Source organism: Arachis hypogaea, chromosome 8 (assembly GCF_003086295.3).
Source record: "Arachis hypogaea cultivar Tifrunner chromosome 8, arahy.Tifrunner.gnm2.J5K5, whole genome shotgun sequence".
Lineage (NCBI taxonomy): Eukaryota > Viridiplantae > Streptophyta > Magnoliopsida > Fabales > Fabaceae > Arachis > Arachis hypogaea.
Window position 1 is genome coordinate 28,845,232 of NC_092043.1, and position 23,378 is coordinate 28,868,609.

At 33.6% G+C, this 23,378-nt stretch overlaps 1 protein-coding gene across 5 annotated transcripts; it reads right to left on the minus strand.

Annotated features, from left to right (window-relative positions):
* Positions 1-19,412: 19,412 nt before the first annotated feature.
* On the minus strand, positions 19,413-22,575 carry LOC112706803 (UDP-xylose transporter 1). 5 transcript variants are annotated; one of them, XM_025758287.3, is made up of 9 exons: positions 22,302-22,464; positions 22,139-22,219; positions 21,816-21,942; positions 21,337-21,521; positions 21,167-21,234; positions 20,934-21,066; positions 20,653-20,814; positions 20,093-20,365; positions 19,413-19,793 (listed from the first exon to the last, which is right to left on the minus strand). In XM_025758287.3, exons 3-9 carry the CDS (start codon positions 21,934-21,936, stop codon positions 19,683-19,685), a joined length of 1,053 nt encoding a protein of 350 aa, XP_025614072.1. In that variant the 5' UTR covers positions 21,937-21,942; positions 22,139-22,219; positions 22,302-22,464; the 3' UTR covers positions 19,413-19,682. The 5 variants fall into 5 exon arrangements, with proteins under 5 accessions (XP_025614072.1, XP_025614073.1, XP_072057090.1 ...); XM_025758288.3 differs by having other exon boundaries at positions 21,816-21,936; positions 22,302-22,462; XM_072200989.1 differs by having other exon boundaries at positions 22,051-22,219; positions 22,302-22,462.
* Between the last annotated feature and the right edge of the window lie 803 nt (positions 22,576-23,378).

Sequence of the window (23,378 nt, forward strand, 5' to 3'; positions counted from 1 at the left end):
TTTCCTCGGCGGTTACGCTTTTTTTTCCCTTTTTGCTATGTAACCCCCTAATAACTCCATTTTCCTTCTTCTACGTCTTCTTGCTCTTTTGCACTGCTGCTGTTTCTGCTTCCCTCTCTTGTTGCCTCGTCGTGCTTTGTTGGGCTTCTTTCTCGGCTTCAGGGTCTTCGGGAGGGGGAGCGGGTGCGAGTGCGAGATCGGCTAGCGTCGCCGCGGGAATGGCTGACATCTCCGTGAGATTGGCTCCTCGCAGCCAGCTCCCGTTTAAGATTTTGTACCCTGTGTCTAAGTTCATGCATGATGTTGGCGCTATCGGCTCTCGTCCCCCCAAAAGGGCGTCTTTCAGGGGTCTTGGTGTAGATCTGGTTAGGCTGAACGGAGGACCGTGGGTGCTCGGCGGCTCGGCCCGTCAAACTCGCCCTACTCAGGCGGGCCCCTCCTCTTTCGCGAAGCTCCTCCGACGTGGGGAGTCGCTCCATGTCTACTCTAGGGTCCCCACAGACGGCGCCAATGTTCGTTACCTGACGATCTCGGGTGCTTGAAAGGTCGGGCGTTGATGGGAGAGAGCGATCGAGACCCTGAGTCGACCTGGAACTGAAGGAAGTGCGGATGGCAAGTTGGAGACTTCGGAGGTGATGTGATGAGGGGGTGGCCACCTGCAAAGACACTGCGATGGTCTAGTTAGCGTCCGTACGAAGTGATGGCCGAATTAGATAAGAATGTGACATACCTCGGGGGGAGAGCTGAGCTCTCCCTTTATATACTGTGCTGAGCGGGCTCATGGATGACCTAGCCCACTAGTCAAGGAGCTTGTGAGCTGTCCCATTCCACGTGGGAAGGGCAAGTCGTTCTGGACTTTGGGTCGGGACTTAGGGTGCTGCCCCGAGGTTACCGACCCGAATGGTGATATGGGCCGCATGGAGGGTAAGTCGGGCGTGCCCCGGGTCGGATGTTAAGAACCGACCTGGCATGTCCCTGTTGCGGGGGATAGTTTAGGTTTGGGTCAGGGACGATGCTCCGACCTGTCAACTGGTGGGACTGAACTCGACGGTCCGTAATAATTTATTTTTTAAAAAAATTTCACATTTATACAGACCAAATATCCACCAAAATATTGAAATTTACTAACTCCCAAGAATTTCTGTTCAAATAAATCATGTATTCGCCAATTTTGATTCCCAATTAGGGATAATACCTCAGACTTATGGAAGTTTTTATGTATAGTACTACTATTCAAAGAGAAATAATGGTCTAACCTATGCAATTCGGTGAACTATTATTATATTCCCCACTTTCAAACTTTTATTTTTCTTCTTATGGTTTCCTTTGTCTTCTCATAGTGTATGTTCAGAACAAAATGCTTTATAAAATCTATCGTTAATTTTATGTCGTGATGAAATTAATTTATCGGAACTGATTAATTTTAAAGGGGGCTTAGACCAATTCAAGAGCCTTGATCGTTGCAACTTGTTGGAAAGAGGCTAAAAAAGGTTTTAATTATTTCTCTTGGTCTTTTGGTGGCGGATAGAACTACCACACTAATAACACTCAATTTAATTATTATAAAATAATGATAAAATTAAAGAGTACCTGAAAGTAACATTTAATCAAAAAATAAGATTTAGCTATCTTATATTATAAAGACAAGTGTTAAGATTATAAATTAAAAAAATAAAAATTTAAAAATTTAAATTTTTAATATATTTATTTTATATTTATTTTAAAAAATTTAAAAATTTTATTAATAATAATTTTATCGTGTGTTGTTAGAATATATGTTAGCTAAATTTTTAAAAATAATACTAAAATTATATAAATATGGTGTTATTTTTTTTATTAGAGGGTTTAACTCACTCTAAAAATTAAAGATAAAATGGTGAGAGATGACTACTAATGCAAACATATAATAACTAAATACCAATTAAAAAACCAATTAAAAAAATAGACTGGCTGATATTTAATTATATACTAAGAGATTATAACTGCTTGATATTTAATTATAAACCAAGAGATTAATTATATGAGATGCGAAACTTATAATAATACTTCTCCTCTTAGGCTCTTACCAATTATATTGGTGTATTGGTCAAAATGCATTTCATTATATTATATATATTATTAGTACAAAATTAACTGGGTTAGGTTTGGATGGAATTGAAGGATGGAGGATGCTAGTGAAGGTAATAACTCGTGGCGTTAAGTTTGAACAAATGGAGTCAATATTACAATGAAGAACGTAATTTGAACGTCGGAATATTTTTGTAGATGATTGTCTTCGTCGTTTTTCTTAAAGTCGATGTATATATTTTTTATTTCAGATAAAAAAAATTAATTTTAAAACCAGATGAATTATACCTCAAATCTGACTTATTACAACAAAAATATTTGGTGTTTATTGTGGGATTGAGTTTACTTAATCCTACTATCATCTTTTTTTTTTGTCTAATTATCTACTCTCTTTTACCAGTTTTAATCAATGACAGAAAAAGCAAAATAATTAACCTCCTCAACTCTCTACTATAGCCAAACTATTAGTGATCAAGGAATCACTGAAAGCAGAAATTCAAAGGTTAATCAAATTTTTGAACCAAAACAAACAAGATGATGAGGAGGACCAAAAAAACTCTAGTAACAATGACAATGGTTATGACCACACCTCGAGAATAATGACCATAGTAATAGTCACTCTAAATACATCAACAAAGAAAATAAATTTTGCCAAATGCTCTAGTAATATTATCTAATGGGACACAATTCTAACTACATATAAAGCATTTTTGGTTCTCATGTTTTCATTAAAAACTTTGAATTAGTACAATTATGCAAACATTTGATTAAATAAATTAATTTTATTATTTCTGATGTATAACTAAAAGTCAAAGAATTATATATGATTCAAACTATCTAAGCCAATTTACAATGAATTTCTCTCATTGTCATTTACATTGTTATTGCTATAATTACTATTTTGCTTTTCAATCGCCTTTTGATTGCTCGGCGTTAGTCCATTCTATTTTATTCACAATTCTTTGTCTTCATTCTCTCCAATTATTTGTTCTTGGAATAACGGGATTTAGCTTTAGTTTTAACCGACAAATTCAAAACATGTGTTCGCAATTCTCTGTACTAAAAGGAAAATTCGAAATTAATTCAAAAAACAATCAAAAGACGAATAGCCGCAACAAATCAAATAAATAAGGCATTATACTACGGTAATACAATGCGTACGCATAACGTAACTTGCTTATATAATTCTTTTATTTTAATTTTTAATACGACATGACCTCTTATAAGATATACACTACTCTATATACTTGAACTGCTTCACTTTTATATATCTTACTATTTCATATACTAACATCGGACATGCTATATTTTGTTGTAAAATATTTAGTCTGTATTTTATTTTCGATTGACCCTCTTTAAGTATATCTGATACTATTGCTTCTACCATACATTTCTGCACTGAGTTTTATATACAGGATAATACAATCATGCCGACCAAAAAAAAGTCAGACAGTGCTATAGACCATCTCATCAAAACAACTCCAGCAACAGTACTGCCATACGAACTACAACTTGGACAATTTACACCTTCTAACATAGCTCAACTCCAAAATTAATGTATAAGACTAGCCTAAAGATGCATTACAGATAAGCTCATAAGTCGAAATACGGTAATGTTTGCTTCTTTTATTAATAATCTTTATTCTTTTACTTTCAATCTTTTCTATTAAAATTCATTTATCACTATTTCTGATTGATCTATAAGTTATCTCATACACGATCAAAATAAATCACTCTACCACGAATCTTCAAAATCACATACATTCAGCTCACCAGATCTCTAACTGAGATATATTTCCTTATAAAAAAATGCTCATGTTACCAAATTATCTGCAACTAATTTTTTTAGTACCAGAATGGACCTACAATCTAAATGGTAAAATCCTAAAAACAAATTACAAATTAGTCAATACTAAGTCAAACTACTCAAACTTATCAAATAGATACCCTGATCCAATATTCAAGCTCAGTTCTCCTTACCAAATTATGTAACACCCTAATTAGCCTAAGTTTTACCTCACGCCGTAAAGCAAAGGTTAATAAAAGATTACGACATCTCTAAGCTCATACATATATATATATATATATATATATATATATATATATATATAAGAAATAATATATTCTAGAAGCACGATGAAGGATATAGCACAAAAACAGGCTTTGAAAAGCCCAAATTGTAATAACGAAGCTTCTAACTTAAGACACAAGAAACAGGTATAAGATAATAAAAGATAAGTATATAATATCATAAGAAACTAGCCACGGCTCGCGGAGTTTTAGCCGGCTAGCCATATACAGACCATACATGAAACCAGATAGTAAAAACAGCTTATACAAATTTTGTTCTCTCAAATAGAAGCCTCTAGGCAAAACAAAATACAAAAGTGAGAGACATATACAAAATAAATCAAAAGACTAAAAAAGAAGTATCCGGATCCTCCGCTTCTGTCACCAACCAACCAACTCACCGAGGTGGATTGCGACCTGCATCTGAAAAACACAACAGAAATATGGTATGAGAACTGGAGGTTCTTAGTATGGTAACAGTGCCCAGTGATGTAGGATATAAAACCCCGGGACGCTAAAGGCAATCCTAGACTCCATACCCATCACAAGAATTCAAACTCAAGGTATTATAAAACAAATAAGCATAATTATATAAAACCTTAACATAACTTAAAACCCCAACATATGAAATGGGTAATCTAACTTAAAGGATTTCTATTTTAACCAAACACCGCTGTCCCACAACCTTCACCAACCAATCCTCCATGCAATCCCATCGCCACCGCCTTCCGAACCTCCTCAATCTAGTAGAAATCACAAATAATTACAATGCAAGTAAATCACAAGTAAAAGCATATAAGGCAAATAGATCAAGTAAGAAAATAGGCATGTTATTCAATTAGGCATACAATTGCAAGTCGGCAAAGCAAACAAACAGATAGAAAATGCACATGATGAATGCCTGTCCAACTGACTGTGATATCACATTGTCGATTCAACTGCCAACCCGACACATCTCCATGGAGATGTCACCCTTCGGAATCATCATATGGGAACCCCGAGATATAGTGCTCGGATCACTGTCCAGGATTTTGCGCCTGCACGCTCCATTGATCCGAAGGGATGCGAGCGGGATACTCTTGCCACGGACCTCACATCTCAACGCAAGCGGGATGAACCACCGCCCTTACGCCGCTGCTGCTACCTCGACAGGTGGGATCCAACCGCCGTCCCTACCCGGCGCATAGCATCTCATAATCTCAATATAAAACAGTAGTACAGTGGTTTTTCAGAAAACAGTTTAATACATCAGTAATTCCTCATCACACATTCGAGTTCTTGACTCATCTCAACCACTGTCAATTCACATTTTCATTCCGAACTAACAGTTCATCCATTCTCATCTCATACATCAACCATTCATCACATACCATCGAACCATCCTCAGAACGCCAGAAACACACTACAGCACAGGCGGAGGTTAGCGGCGCTTTTTTCCCTTTTAGCGGCGGTTTTAAACTGCCGCAAAATAGTTTTCCGGCGGCTATGGTGACCGCCCTGGTTATGAGCGCGGGGACTGAGTTCAGCGGCGGTTTCCAGCAACCGCTGGTATAACCGCCGCTAAATACGTATTTTGCGGCATCTGTTAAAATAACCGCCGCAAAATTAACGTTCAACGATTCACTACTCTGTTTATCAGCGGTTTAAAAACCGCCGCGAATCAATTCAGTTTCCTCTAATTTGAATGTATTTTGCGGCTATCGTACAACCGCCGCAGTATAGGTCCGGTTTGTCTCCATGTTTATAGGCGGTTGCCAACCGCCGCAATCCACCATACAAGTGCCATATTTTTTTAGTCTTTCTGGCGTTTTAAGAACCGCCGCCAAGTTAAGAAAAAAATAAAAAAAAAACGCAAAATTTGGGTTTTTATTTATGAAATCACGTAAAATTTACTTAAATATTATAATAAATTTGGTTCCCTGGATTTCTAATTATTTTAGGATTGACTGTATTGACGGATATAATCTAAACATGTGACAAAACCAGAAAAATATCCAAAAACCAAAATGTATTTATCAAAATATCAAAAAAATAAATCTCTTGCTAAGAGTTGCGTAGTCTACTTCAAAAAAAGTATGCATCCATCCAAAACAATTTCAATCCTAAACTACTATTTTCTACTGCATCAAAACCACTTAACACATCCCTGCAGCAATCTCTGGTGGCAGCTCCTTACCCTGCCGTTGAAAAAGATAAATCAAAGCACTCTCCATTACCTTTATCCTTTTCTTGTCTGCTGCTGCTTCATCTTCCATCGCCTTCCTTTTCAACTTCTCAGCTTCCAGTTCTGTCTGTAGTTCATTCAGCTTCCTTTGCGTCTCCTCTTCTAGGACTCGGTTTACTGATGGCCGCAAATTTGTACCAAAGAGTTGACTAGGAGTCGGTCCAAGACCCACTCCACGCACTCTACCCGGTTTCTCTCTTCCAAAAACCTGAGCAAGGGAATCATTTTGAGACAAGACTCTAGAAGACTCATCTTCTTGCTCAATCTCCAGAAGTCTTTCCTACAGACATAAAACAACAATATAGATCCGATTCAAGTACATTCAACTTAATTAAAACTTAAAATGAGACAATATATTTGAGGCACACGATAAGCATAAGCATGCATAGGGATATACATCTGAAGTGAGAGCAGGGAATATTTTTGAATGGATTGGATTCCAGTTTTGTTACAAAATCAATTTGAGGAACCACAAGACACCCAAGTACGCTATAGATTTCACTATTCAGATCTCCCTGGATTCCAAGACTTATACTGTTTTTCCTCTATTACTAAACTTAGATTCCAACCTTCTACTGTTCTCTCTCTATTACTAAACTTATGCATATTACACGCTCTCAGAATATCGCTCATTTAAATAAATGTATTAATACATAAATAAATAAAATGGGCAGAGAAATAATTCAATACTAGTTACAGCATGTGTTACATATATATTTTGAAACAAAGAATTAGAGCTGTTACATATATAAATTCTCCTAAACCAAGTTTACTTCATGGTATAAGCGTTGGACCCAAAAACTTATTTGTAAACATTGAATGAAAAGAAACCCACAACCTATTTTCAGCTCAGCACACAAGGAATAGGCAACTAAGAAGCAGCAATGAACTATGGATGCATTATATATCATAAATGTAATGACTAATCATACTAAGTTGTACTTACACCAATTTCTCTCGCCTCATCATTAATATAAGAGCCATCCCTTCTTTTGTGAACCTTGATCCACAGCTCTCCTCTACTGACTATCCTTCCTTCTTGTTCTGACTGAAATAAGAAAGTTTAATCCATCACCGAAGACCACGCAATCAGGGAGAATAAAAAATTAAATGGAGATTATGCAGAGTAGTACAATACTGAAGAGTGAATAAAAAAGTACACTACCTCTTCTTCCCTCTGCCGAGCCAGGCTTTTTGAACCGCCAGTGTTGTATACAGCTGTTTTGATCGATTTAATGCATTTTTCTTGCACTTCTCCTATTGGTCCATAAGAGATAAACGGTTGTTAGAAGCTGTTTTAAAAAAGACACAATGCAAAGGGGATTGTACTATATTATACCAATATAAATACTATTTTTACCTTCGTCTCAGGTTTGGCGCGATAATCAAGGTACCATCGCCAATGATCTCGATCAATTCCTGGCGGACGGTTCTCGATATTTTCTTCAGTAGACAGTGTTGGCTCGTAGTAATCATCATACAACCTTAGCCTTGTATCTTTCCAGGACTTCCCCATACTTTTCAAAATATTTTTTTTATAACTCCGTCACTATCTTCATCAAACTCAAAGATTTGCTGCATAAGTAACCCGATTCGTTAAAATTATTTGCTGTAATACTCGCTGGTCAAGTAGCAGGTAAAAGGTAGCCATCCATTACAAAAACATCTTTTAGCAATAAAGAATAAATCGAAGAAGCTGCACCAACCGACCAGAACCCAAAAAAATGGAGTAAAAGATGTCTATTGACTCAAATATAATATTGATTAAAAAAACGCACAAAGGGATTGAAAATTGTATATTGCTACTAACAGAAATCCAAAGGCCAACAAATTAAAAGAAAAAATGTAAACTCATATATTAAGAGTACACAGAAGTTTGTGAATAAAATCGGTGTATTCATGAACACTTTATATACAAACACTTTGTGTTGTATTTAAGTTACTTTTAATTTAAGAATAAATTACTATTCCTAAAATAATCAATTCTAATCATGAATAAGCAGATGTAACTTAGATCGGATATAAACTCTTACCTTGACACATTCGAAATAAACTTTTTTCTTAGTGGTAACGTGACGCCAACTTTCCTCGCAGATAGGGAATTTACCGTAGCCAGATCCAAGCATGCCAAGAACGCCACTCAACAGGCCAGCTTCGTCTCTAACTGGCTGCTTTTCATTGTTGAACCTAAGCACGATCCTTCTACCATTGGGCCGTTCCATAGCCTCCCTCACACTGATGTTAGCCGCCTTAATTGTGCCATCGGAATCTACAAGGCAATTATAAACCTTTATATATGTCTCCGTTGTAGACCGTTTGCACGAAGAAATCTAAAGTAACACATGCTAAAGAGTAAATTATCGACGGTAAATCTAATAGAAAGTTACCAATGGTCTTAACCGTCTAATACTCTGTGGTCTTCCGTCCTTTGCGACTCTGAGCTCTAGAAGCAACAGAGCGGTCGTCAACTTCTTGGTCAATAGAATCCACTTCATGAGCATTGGTATCCAATTGGTCGGATCCCAGCTCCGAGTTTTGACTGCTATAAGTGCGCGTCTGTGGAGCAGGCCTTGGTTCACTGCGTGGTGGACGGAACGGGCGTACAGTTGTATGGACACCACCATAGCTTGCTTGGGGAATTTCAGATTCATCTTGGTGCAGAGCCGAAGTCGGAGACGGAGCCGGAGCCGGTGCCTTTTGAGACTGCTGGCATGCTGGTCCTGATTTAGCCTTTTTGGTAAACCGGCCTTTCCTAGCCATCTTAAATTCATAGTGACATGATGCAGGAAAAAAATCATGACATTAACTCCAGCAACATATAATGCGGGTAAATTTTGTTTATGTATACTAGAAGCCAAAATATTAACTTGTAAGCAATGCCAGGAGTTACCCAGCACAAGACATGGTTATAAGCTAGAATACTCTACCTGTTCTTTATAAATCAGATTCATCATTACAAAAGCAAACCATGAATCTTTAAGGCCAACAAAAGTTATAACACCAAATGAACAAGAATAACCAAATCAAGTAACGTGTTCACAAGGGGGGGTTACAAATCATAACACGCCTACTGTGCTAACTAAAAAACTATGAGGTTACCATGATATGAATATAGCAACTGCACATGGAAGCATCACAGCCGTTAGTGCCTAGTGAGTGCTCTTAAAACCCTATATCAACTGTACATAGGCCTCTATTTTCTAATTTTTCCCAAATAATCTCATTTAAAACCCTTAAAATCTTTCCCATGTTTTAAATATCCAAAACTAAGCCAAAGAGTCCTAAAATGGTGTTATAGAAGCTTACAATCATGTTGGGAAGGTAGAATAGTTGAAAACAAAGGAAAATTTGAGAAACAGGGCGTGAGCGTGTGCGTACGCATAGGGGTGTGCGCGCGCACGCTCGGGAGAGTTTTAAGACGTGTGCATACATATAGGAGTGTGCGTACGCACAGGTGTCAAAATTCATAATGCATGTTCACTCGCACAACCTGTGCCAACGCCCCCAACAGACTGGCCTTCCTAACGTGTGCATGCGCACAGGGCTGTGCGTATGCACAGGTTGCAATTTTTCATTGGTGTGTGCGCGCACAAGTTGTGCTAGCGCTGCAAGAAGACGGCCTGCATCTGCGTGTGTGGATGCACAGGTTTGTGCGTGCGCACAAATTGAAATTTTCGCAGAGGTGTGCGTGTGCACATGGCTGTGCGTGCGCACACACCAGAAATCACAAAATTCTGCAACTTTGCAGAATTGCAGATTTTCAACACCAACTTTGAATGATCATAACTTCCTCTACAAAATACCAAATTTTGCAAACTTTATATCAATTTAAAGAATTTTCAATGAACTTTAATTCTAAATAAATTTCAACCAATTTTGAAAACCAAGGCAAAAATTATGATCAGACGAAGTTAACCAAAAATCAACTTTTACCCAAAATCATAATTTCCTCAATTCCTTTGTAAAACACAATCAAAACCAAACCAAACCATTCCAAACTCCAATTCTCATCAAAATCAACACTCTATATCATATTACACCATGCTTACCATATTTTCCTTCACCTTTCCTCATCCTCAACCTCAACACCAATATGTCACATTATAATCAAACCTCATTAATATTTTTCCAACTACATTACCAATTCACCAACATCAATATCACATTTATCAATACAATTCACTTCTCAACTTCACAAATTATTCCTCCTCATCATATCATTACCAATCATCAAAATCAAACTCAATAATCATCAATTCATCATAAATCATCATATAACAATATTCAACAACTCATCAACCATTCAAAATCCAAACCTATCCTATGGGTCACTAGCCTAAGTGTCCATGAATATTATATACTACATAGAGAAAACTGAAACCATACCTTGACCGATTCTCAAAATGTCTAAAACTCAAATTGAGCACCAAATGAGCTTTCAACCACAACCCAACCACCAATGCAACTCCAACAAGCACCAACAAGCTCCAAACTCACAATAATCAAGCTATATACATATAAATCACCACAAATCAACCTATGGCTCAACATAAATCAAAATCTCATAAGAGTTCAAAGTCTCTTATCTTGTTCAACAGTTTTGGTAGCCAAAATCCAATGCTAAGCAAGGATTACAGTGAACTTAAACATCCAAAATCACAAAAATTTCACTTAACCAAAATCCTAGAATTTTCGAAAATTTGAGGAGAAGAACTGAGAGGGATTCGAGCTTTCCTTACCAGTTTTTTATATGGGTTTTGTAAAGCTCTCCACAAAGAACGCATAGCCGTAAACGGTGCGGCGATCGGAGATCTGTAGCTCAAGATATGAGCTTGAGAAGGTGATGATGAATAGTGCTCAAGAGTTCTATTCTTCCCCTTCTCTTTTAGCTGGGTGTGTGTGTTTGAGTGTGGTTGGTGTTGATTGGTTCATTAAATGAATCTTATATATGTTGGGCTTGGGCCCGGTCCAACCCGTTAGCATTTTTAGCTCGTTTGACAAAACTTCGGGACAAACCTTTAAAATTAACGCCTGGTTTTCTATTTCTAATATTTTTCTTAGGTTTTTTACTGTCTCCACTATCTCTCGTACAGCACCGGGCAGACTTGAACCGATTTAACCGCCGGTTCACAGTTTTTCACAATTTTTTGCAGAAAACACATTTTCTGACTCAAAAAGACCTACTGAGTCCAAAAATCACCTTTAGATCCTCAAATTCTCTCTCTAACTTTTCAGAATATAATTTGGGCATTATAATAACTTAATTAACCGGTTGATTAGATGCGGTTCTTACAAATTACAATTCGTCTTTTAAGCAAATTGTGACTCTTACTCCTCTATTATCTAATAAACCATTTCAGATTCTATCTACAAACATGCATCCTAACAAATTTAGACAAATATCTAAATACATCTACTGATTCAGTGATGATCGATTATCAACAAATATTCAAACCGCAAAAAAGTGACTTAATTAACTAGTCAAAACCAAGTTATACTTCAGTTTTCAAAGGCATAAGCTACTAATTATCTATCATTTCAAACAAGCTGACATATATAAGTTGGAATCATTTCAAAATAACCTAACACCTATGAGTCAGAATAATTTCAAACAAACCACAAACTCCCATGCATATCGGCATCATCTAGCTACGCCCAATTCCAAACCAACCTATTACATTAGTCTGCCGATTTGCCAAATAACTTGGCAGCAACCAACACTACTTATTTGACTTATTAACAACGACCCTTATCAATTACTAATAGTCATACTTGTCCAATCTTACAAATTCAAAAACAACACATACCACTTAACCTATCTTGTATAATTACTTATAGACATTTGCCAAACAAGGTCAACATTTACCTCTTTTTCTCATCAATATTTCTACTCCTTACTAGTCAAAAATAATTTTTTGATCAAACTATTCCAAAGCATCAACTGGCATATAGAACAATTATCATGCAAATCACGCTACCTCTATCAACCTACAAATCAAAACAACAATCTCACAATACTCAGGCATCATCTGCAGTGAATCTATAGACATATCGAAGCAAAAGCATCACATATATAAAGCAAACGAGTTCACCCGACAATGTTGGGTACCAATTCATCAAAAACACAAACAGTTATCAATAAAACCAAATCCAAACATAAACCTACAAACATTGTTCAAATAAAACATACAATTCCAATCTTTTCAAACTATTAAGGGGTGGCCATATTATCATCCTGACTCTTCTGCTCTATATCATCATCAACCAGTCTCCCATTGCGAATCACCTTACATGGGCCTATCATAGAAAAATCAATTGTTGGTGCAATAAACTTGGCCTATTTAGAGACTCTGTCAAATCCTTCATCCAACATTTCAAAGCAATAGCTATCTTTTCCCTTTTCTGCATTTTTCTTTTCCAAGGTTAGTTTAATAATTCTAACCTCCAATTCGATTCTTTTGGTTTCAAAGAGTTTTTCTTTTCCTTCCAGAAGTCCGACTTTATCCTTCATGCTCTTTAACTCCTCATCTTTCAAGATAAGCTCCTTTCGAGCATTCAGCAATTCTCTTTCATTTTCAATTCTATCTTGAACAAATTTGTTTAACTCCTCTCTATCCACTGCAACACTTCTATATTTCAACTCACAGGTTTGACCTATGCACATAAGTCGAGCCCCTATGACCTACATCACAACAAAAACTAAATTAGCAAATTCACTTTTCAATCACACAAATACGATCAAACTATTTATATACCTGCAAGTACTGATCCAACACCACATCACCAATACCACTTATAAAATCCACATCAGAAGGAGCTTGTGCATACTCCTTAGACAACCTGGCAAATGGATAATGGTAACTCTAAAGAGAGCTCGTATCCTCAACTCCTTTGAAGGTATGCAACTCTTTCTGATTAGCAATAAAGGACTCAACCTCCTTCAACGTGGGCTTTTTCACCAATTGTCCACTCCCTCCACAAGATCTATCATATCTTGCTTACTACCTCCAACACCAATTTTCCTTTTTTAACGCTAATCACTTTTTCCACGATTGCTCCACCTCGGTACCACCTTCAACCCTAATAGTGCTAGCTGACCCTTCTCTTTCTGAATTTCTTGCCTTGAAAAAGGCACACAAACTGTCCGGAGTAATTTTTGGGACTTTCTCACCTACAAATACGAAACACAAACGTTTAACAGAAATATTCATACCATATCAGCACTATACAAATACAAAATTACTTATATAATAAGCTAAAGCCTCTCTATCAAATTCGTATCCCAATAGTTCAACCACCGATAACAATTTATGAGAAGACACTCCCTCAACCAGAAAATCCACAATCATCCCTTCCTCACTATCCATATAACCCATTCCTAAGATCTGTCTTGGTCGTGGATCCCAGTATAACGAAAATCTCTCAATCAACATTTCATCTACATAAAAGGAAAAGTTATCCTTCGGTGACCTAACCTTTAAAAAAATTTTCTTGAATCCTTTAAAAGAGGATTTAAAGGCACAAAACATTGCTCGATCAGGGTTCCCACTAAGAGTTATCCAAACCTATCTTTTCACTCCTATCGAATGAAACAGAACAAAAAACACCTCCAATGAAGGTTCTACTTCCAAAAACTCCATCAAAATCTCAAAATCTCCAAACAAACACCCATGCATTTGGGTGTAGTTGAGACGGGGCACACTTCAACTGAGTAAGCACATCATGTTTAAACTCAAAAAAAAAATTCCGCATTCAATCCAACTAAGACACATGAATACATGAAGAAAAACTCAAAACTCTCTCGTCAATGAAACACACGATCAAACGCTATGCATGGCAAAAATTCAATCTTTATATCCATGCATTTCTTAATCCAACGAGTTGTCCCTAGCTGAACCACACTATCATCATCATCAAACACTAACACACGCTTCTTCACTAGCTTAGACACCCAACCAAACGGATCATTCATATCCCATATGAACTCCTCCTCAACTATGATATCCTCGTTATCTCTTTTTTTTTTCTCTTTATCATTTTCTTTTACCATCCCATTTTTCAATCCAGAGGCTACTACATAAAGCTCACACATGCTATAGAAGAAAACAAGGCAAGAACAATAAAATAGGCTAACTTCTATTCTCCATCCTCAATCACACGACTTAAACAATAACACCAAATCATTTCACATACTATATGTGTCCTTTTACAAAGAAGCCCTAACCCATGTTCTATCCATCCTTTACCACAGTTAAGCGATCAATGATCATGATTACATACTCTTTGCTTTCAGATTCCATCATAATCATTCATTCAAATTCCACTTTCATAAAAACCACAAACCGATCATTATAACCTTGGTAACCGAAAAAATAATTGCAAGTTATAATTACCTCTATCACCTCTTTTAATACCTATATTAAATATTATCTTTTTTTATTTCATTTATTTCTTCCCAATTAATTACTCATTTCATGTACTCAAATCAATCGACAATTATAAGTCGGATTCAATCCAAACAACTCAACACTTATACATCAGCATAATTTCAATCAAATTTGCATCTATAAATCGGAAAAAGCAAACAGATATATACCAACACCTTTTTAAAAAAATATTTTATTCTCATGCCATTAAATTAAATTCGGGGGCTTTTCCTCACCATTTAACCATTATTTCTAATAATTTCTTTTACTTTACTATTCACCTAAAGCTATTCCTAAGCATGACTATTATTTTTCAACATACAACAAGTTTAACTTGGAGACTACTACTATTACAAATACTATTCTAAATTATGAATACAATTACTATTCCAAGCTATATTTACTATCACCATTTCGATTTATAATACTACAAAAACTTATAAGCTCAATCCGTCGTATTGAAAAATACCACAAGTTAAACTTGGGGTTATGATCCGGTGGTTATAACTAGGTCCAACTATGCTTATAAATCGGACCAAACTTGGCTTATCTTCAACTAGAAAGAATTTCGCAGATAACGACCTACTCAGAAACAAACTCAAATGATGGTCGAAAGATCAAGAAATATCTTAATTTTTCTGAAGATGTAACATTCTATAAATACCGAACCCCAACTATGTAAAAAGTACGCTAATCACTCTGAGTAACATTGTACTCATCTTCTATTCTTACTAACTTAAGCGTTATAGTGTCTTTACAAATATCTGCCAACCACCGCTACTGTTTCTCTTAAAATCGACGTATACATCTTCTATTTCAGACAAAAGAGAACTCAGTCCTTAAACAGAACGAACTATACCTTAAGTCCAACTTACCACAACATGAACACCTTGTAATTTATATAATTATATATTATATTATATATGGAGCATATATAACTTAATATTGGAAGGTTAGTTGGTCTACCTACAAAGAAAAAATTAAGCAAATAAAAGAAGATAACTAGCACCAAGACACTATATTTTAATTTGAAAATATGATTTAATTGCGGATCAAAATTTTATGTATTAAATCATAAATGTCAACTTATATTACATTTGAAAATCAATGAAACGTCTTCTGGAATAATACACTTTATTAATTCAAAAATCGTAGAAACGCCTATTTAAAACTTGAATAGCTTTTCTGATAGAGTTTTAAAAAAAGATAAGATAATCTTGACATATTTTAAATGTTTAACTATTCAATAAAACTTGATAGCTAGTTTTTGTTTCAAAATAATCCATGTAAGCTGGAAAATGATAACTTGGTACTCAATTTATTCTCAATCACGCAGAATTAGTGTTGATCACAAATAATTTAGTGACAAATAATCTACTTAATCTAATAGAACAAAAATATTCTGTGAGCATTCATCAATCAAATTATTCTAACTAACCCACACGAATAAAATTCAATAAAGCACCCGTTATTAACTTATTATATTCAACCATTGATAATTGAAATTCTTTTGGAAAGCGGTGGAACTCCGATTGTTATTTATTTATTTATTTGGGGAACAGAGGAACTCCATTATAACCTCCAATACAATTGTTTGTGTGAAAAAAAAATTCGGAGGTCCCAAACACGAGACAACATGTGAATTTTTCCCCTACATTATAATGTCTGGAAAAAACTCCTTTTTTTTCCGGTTATTTGCGATATTCTTTTGTCTAATAAATTACTATATACATCACACAAAATTCAAATTTTCTGACATTTGTTTAAATAAATTAGTAAATTAATTATTAAACCAACCTAACTTAATTTTGAAAATACCTTTTTTCTTTTTGATTTGAGAAATAAGTTTGTTTTGTCACTAATATTCAAATCCAAATATAACATATTAAAAAGCATAAATTTACTACTTGAGTTAGGTCTTAGCTGCAAAAAATAAATCTTTAAAAATCAGGATCAATAATTATTTAGATCTTGGTGGGCTGATCCAGGGGGCCCATTAAAATTCCATTTCTAAGATGGAATTCAAAAAGGATTCTGACCAAAACAAAAAAAAAGTTCTAACGTTAGATAGTTAAGATTGTTGGGCAACCCCAAAAAAAAAAACAGATTTTTATTGTTTAGATTTTAGAATTGTAGAATTAGTTTAGAATTTCGTTTTGTAATGATAAATCCAAGAATGAATGTATGAGGTTAGGCCTTCAACTTTTAATCAATGAAATCAGTTATGTTTCGAAAGATTTTGCAATTGAAAAAAAAACTAGCTAAAAAATATGATTTTTATGGAAAATTTTGTAATCCAATTGATCGACCACTAACATTAATATATAAATATTATTAAAAAAATTCTAAATAAAACAAATTCGGAATCATAGAAAGAAAATTAGTCTATCCATAATAGAAGAGGAGATGAGATCATATGAAAAATGTAACCGATTCTTTCCTTTGTTTGAGTTACTGGCCATCCACCGGAAGTTTCGGGTTTAATACCGATATTTTAGCAACAAATCCAATAAATCTAAGTGTAGTGCTCGGTGTATTGGTTTTTTTTGGAAAGGGAGTGTATGCGAGTTGTTTATTTCAAGAATAGGTTGGATCGAACCAACTGCACTTTTTTCTTTATATATATAAATAGGAAAAAAGTTATCTGAAACTGAATCTGAATCGTATTTGGGCCTGAACTCAAGGTCTAAACTCTCAGTGATATGGTTTCTGACTTAATCGGCGTCAAGCGGCCCGTCGTCTGAGTGTGTGTGACTTAATCGGCGTCAAGCGGACGACAGATTCATGTTGGTCAAACTAGAGTTTGAATGAAAGTGATTTTGTAGAATTGATTTTGGATAGAAGTGAGTTTGTGCCAACATGATTTATGTTTGGTAATTTTTATTAAAATTGATTTTGATAAAATAAATATTGTTTGGATAATATTAGTTAAAATCACTTTTAGATAAATAATTAACTAATTATTAAAAAAATATAATATTAAATTATAATATTATTTTTTAAATATATTTAATTTTTTATTTTTTTAGTATTTTTTATATAGCATTTTTTATAGTACTCTATTTTAGTATATTATAATTTTTTTATTATTATAATAAAATTAATATTTATTTATGAAATAAAAAATAATATATAAAAGTTGACAATTTTTTAAGTATTTTTTATAGTAAAAATTAATATTTATTTATTAAATTAAAAATAATATATAAAATAACATATTTTAGTACTTTTTTTAAATATTTTTAATAATTTTATTTTTATTATTATTTTAAATTCTAATTTTTTACAAGTTATATTTTTATTATTATTTATAATTAATTTTTTATTTAATTTATCATTTCTAATAGGAACAATAATACATATTATAAAAATTAAAATAATAAATAGTGTACAAAAATTAGAATAATTATTTTAATATTTTCAGTATTTTTTATTTAGAAAAAATTATGAAAAAATCAATAATAATTGGCAACAAACCTAAACATAGAAGCTATAATTTCTTGCTTCCAGTAAACGAGCTTTTGGGATACAAAATTACGTTGGCGTCTACAGAAAAAAAGTTGTTAAACATCAAAAAACAACGTTCAAAGCACTTAAACTCACTTTTATCCTCTCCAACGTGTTTCAACACACCCCGAGTTGTTTGTGAAGAGATGGGGTGATATAAGTTGTTTGTGAAGAGACGGGGATGGCACCTGTAAAATACTCCAATGTCTAAATAAACAAAGGTCTTAGCAGATTTTAAGTGTATTGGACTTAAATATACTTAAAGAGTGCCAGTGGTATTGGAAACTTTCTTCTAAAAGTTGAGAGAGATATTAAGTGTTACTTATAACTCCGTTAGGAATAAAGGGTGTTGCTTTGTAGCACTTTGTCCGACATGTGAAGAGGTCGATTGTGGATGACCGTAATTTGGACTTTCTCTACTTTTGAGTTTGGCTTATGCTTTGGGCCAAATATGAATAAGTTAAATAAAAAAAAAAAGAAAATAAGTTGACTAAAATAAGATTTTAAAAAACAAAAAAATGAATGATTATATTTATTACAGCTAAATTACAGTCACCAAAAATTGCTAACAAATTAATAATAAATCTAAATTCTCATTTATTACAATAAAAATAAAAGAAATTCTTCAGCATACCCTTATAAAATTATAACTTTTTTTTTATATTGGACCAATGGAGTGAATTTTTCAAAGTTAACTCAAATAGTGTGTTATATATTGTTGTGTGTTTTTATAAAATATTAATAATATTTTATCTTAACCAAAAAAAGAAATTACAAAATGTCAGTGGTATTTTTTCTTTACATAATTGCATTATTTTTTTTTTTTACAATATGTCAGTAATGAGTTGTGCTATTACTATAGTAGCGTAAAATATTAAAATAATCAAATATTAAAATATTAAAATATTAAAATAATCAAATATTCTTATATTTTACATAAAAATTTCAATATGTAAAAAAAGTTAGCCTATAAAATTAACCTTAAAATTTGTTGAATTATTATTATAGTGTTGGCTTCCAAAGAAAATAGGTGGAGGTGGAGGAGGCAAGGTTGAAAGCAAATGAAGGAACAAACAAACAACCAAAGATAAAAGTGACTAGAAAGCAGAAACCAAAAGTGGTAATTGGTAACATTTTTTGAGTAATATTATTAAAAAGAATGGAAGTTTTATAGAAAAGAAAAAAGGAATACAATTTCAAGTAGGCTATATTTCCTGTAGTTTAACATACACATTGCTGGCAATTGAAGGAAATAATGCACTGACTTAAAGTTACAGAAAACTTATTAAACAAAATTTGATTTACACTGAATATTAAAGAGCCCTATATATTGAAAGAACCCCAAGATACAATAAGAAATCTTAAATGACACAGAGCCAAATTCTTTTTTAAATAGATGACTCTTTGTTTAATTTCTTAGCCTCATGATGATTTTCCTCTTCTTGATGACCAGTATTGTTTTTCCCAACCAAAAGGGGTGTGTTATCTTTGTCCTTAACCTGTGAAAAATAATTAATTAAAAAAAAGAAAAAGAAAAAATAAATTGTCATAAACTTCTAGATATTATACAGTATGACAAGAAGAAAGAGCCAACAAAATTTCATAAACATGCAAAAAGATTTCTAATAGCCCAAGATGCAATTTGTAAAAAAAAAACAAAACTCAAGATAAAATTTATCAAAGTTTTTGTCAATAAAAATAAAAAACGTTATGTTTTTTTTATTATCTCAGTATCTTTGTATTTTGTGGCATAAAACAATTACCAAACGCCGTATCATATGAAGATGATAACAAGTACCTGAGAGGATAATGGAAGATCTCCTGATTGTTTCTTTTTGTTCTCTTCAGTGCAGAAATAAGAGTACAATCCCATACCAAAAATGGCAACAAGTATTCCAATGATGTTCCTTCCAGTGAATGGATCATGGAGCAATGTGTAGCCAAATCCTAAAACAAGACAAGTCTTGAGGTGGCCAAGAACTTGGTACGTTACAGGAGATGTTTTTCCAATAACTAGGAATGTGCTGAAGTTCACAGAAACCGCTATCAAGCATGATAGCACAATGAATGCCTGAAATTTTGTTAACAAAGTAAATTCACCTAAGAATATATAAGTCACACTTTCATATTAAAATTCTAGCTATATTATATCTATCTATCAATAATGTTTGAAAGACAACAAAAAAATCAGCTAAAACAACCTAAATTTACTTTGTTTAGCATTTATTAATTATCGCTACAATTAATAAATGCTAAATAAGAAGTTGATGCTATTTTTTTGTCTCTAGTAAAAAAGTTAACAGATCATTTTAGAATATCGAATTGCACATCTTAAAAACAATTGGATTTAATAATTACCAATACTATAGGAGAATATTTGTATGCAAAGACATTTTGCTTGGTGAGGAGCTGATCCACTACAGGGCCTGAAACAAAAAGAATTGCTGCTTGGAATGGAGCAGATTGGTATAGCAACTGTGTGGAAGATACATTCAGCTTCTTCTGTATTGTGTTTGTAAGCTAAATTAAGCACAAAGTTAAGGGTCCAACTTAAATATCATAGTAATTAATCAATAACAATAATAATTACAATTATGTTCTAGAAAAAAAAAAATAAGAGTGAGAGCATTGAAGGATACAATTTGTCCAACACATGTAGTTATGATTGCTAGAAGGGAAAGAATGGATCCAACAAAATTGAGCTGAAGGTCTGTGATAGAAGCAATGCCAACTCCAACAAGTAATAGGAATAGAGAGAACTTTATTTTCTGGCTGCATAATGTTATCATAAGGTTTTGCAGTAAGTAAATTAAACATTAATTACCCTTTAATTTCCAAATTCAATTATTTTGTTACTATTAATATTTAGTACCTGAACTGTTTCTTTAGGAAAACAGTTTCTAGTAGCACTGTGAATGGTATTATTGCCAGTTTTGTCATCTGCAACACATTATCATCTTTTTAGTGTTTATGAACTTTAATTTAATATTATGATTGACTTATGGTATTAATTAATACATTGAGATAATTAAATTAATTAACCTGGTAGAATCCAATGGAATTGAAGCCAAGGCTCAAATTGAGAAATCCAATGGAGATGCCATTTAGAATGCCAAAGAGCATGACCGTCTTCATGTCAATGGATTTGCTCACAAATAGATTCAAGCGTTGAGCCACATGAAGGGTGCAAAATGTCACCATCAAATGCCAACTAGTAAGTGTTGTGGCTGTCACAAATTGAAAAAATTAATCAAATGAGTAGTTTTAGTATCTCATAAGATGTCTTATAATATTTAGAATTTTGATTTAACTCTTAAAATATTTTGATATTACGATTTTGAATGAGGCATTTCAGTCTATGATATTTCTACTACTACTAGGTCAATTTTTTCTTTTAATTTTACTTAAAATCTCAATTTTTTATCTACTTAGACATTATGTCATTGTACACATTAAATATACACATGATATTTATTAACTATTTATATATTATCAAGACAGAAAAAGATAATGAAAATCACCGAAACGGAAGCCAAGATTGCTCATCAAGGCTTTGTTGCATATGACAATGGAGACAGAGGAAGCCACTGAGAGAAATAGTGCACCAATAACACCCAATTGGAAGCTTGACATCTCTCCCATCTTTTTCTACCAATAAAATTTCCATGATTCTTAGTTCAGGACTTAGTACATAACATAATCTATCCAATATGATGAAAAAGAAATGAAATCCACAAAAGTATTAACTTCAAATACCTATTATATACTATTGGACACTTAAGTCATCAAGAAGAATGTGTCCTTTTACTCTATGGTCAGTAAATCATAGTTCACTAGCACGTACCTTATATAGTATTTGATTAAGAGGATTAAACAATATAGATTGAGATCGACCTAGGAGCTATTATATGTTGTAATATGATCCCTGAAAGTGATCATCACAATAAGAGAAGGAAAAAGAAAATGTTCTTATATATATAGTTATTTTCACAATATACATTACATACCTTAACTTAGGAAATGTAGAAATGATTATAGAATGTGTTCGTAAAGGGCTTCCACAACTCCAATAAGCCACTCAAGTTGTAAGGTTAAGATGAGAGAGCTCTATTATAGATTTATTCTAAGATACAAAGAGAAATTGGAGGGTACAAGCTTGTATGGGAATGCTTATGCACATTTTTTGTGGCTTTATTTAATTTGGATGGTTCGGTTGGTGCCTAATTAACGCCGTTAGCTTCTTGGTGCTGGCGGGAGTTTAACGGCAATTTGAAGCAATATAGTCAACACATTGCATTACAAACATGTTCCCCTTAATAAAGAAAAAAACCACGATTTGTGACATTCATTTATTTTAAATTACTAAAATGCCCTTGGTGTATTCACAAGAATGTTATGTCACGGTTTTTATTCTTTGGTCCAAAGCAGCAAAAAAGAGCACAGAGCGAGAATCGACCGATGAGATGTTAAAATCAAAAGGGCATTTTTGGTCCAATTAGTTGCTACATTGTGTCCCAGTGCCACATATTAAGGGTTTTCATGAAACAAAATACTAAACAACTCTTGACTCACAAGTCAGGAAGGTAAATGAAACCAACGTTTCGTTTTATTAAGTGAGGTGTTTGTCATTTCAAGCAACACTCTCCAACTCCATTCCAACAGACTTCGACCTCACTCCTAATTAGCTAATTACAAAAGAGGATTTAATAAAATAAAATAGAATAAAACAGTGTTTTTCTTATTTCTTCTTCAATTTCCTTGGATGCATGTTTCTAAACTGTCTGGATTTCATCGCATATGAGCATCATATAAATCATTGCATTCAATCTTTCTTTTTTTAAAATTTCCACTATGCGTAACTTTATGAGAATAATAATAATAATAATAATAATAATAATAATAATAATAATAATAATAATAATATAAGGTACCAACTTTTAACTGCAATCTCCACCTACTTTTGGTAAGGCAACACGATTCCCTCTCTCTCCCTCGACAATGGCAGGCAGAAAATCATTGTTTGGAAAAGGAAAAAAGTCTTTTCCTCAGTTTTTCACGATCTCTTGTCTTTCGATTCAAACGTC

Excerpts from the sequence above, each read along its gene's own strand:
- LOC112706803 (XM_072200990.1), bottom strand. The coding sequence starts at position 21,936 with ATGGGAGAGATGTCAAGCTTCCAATTGGGTGTTATTGGTGCACTATTT. Across the intron at positions 21,067-21,166 it reads TTCCTAAAGAAACAGTTCAG|CCAGAAAATAAAGTTCTCTC; the intron begins GTACTAAATATT and ends AACATTATGCAG. Across the intron at positions 20,366-20,652 it reads AATATTCTCCTATAGTATTG|GCATTCATTGTGCTATCATG; the intron begins GTAATTATTAAA and ends ACAAAATTTCAG.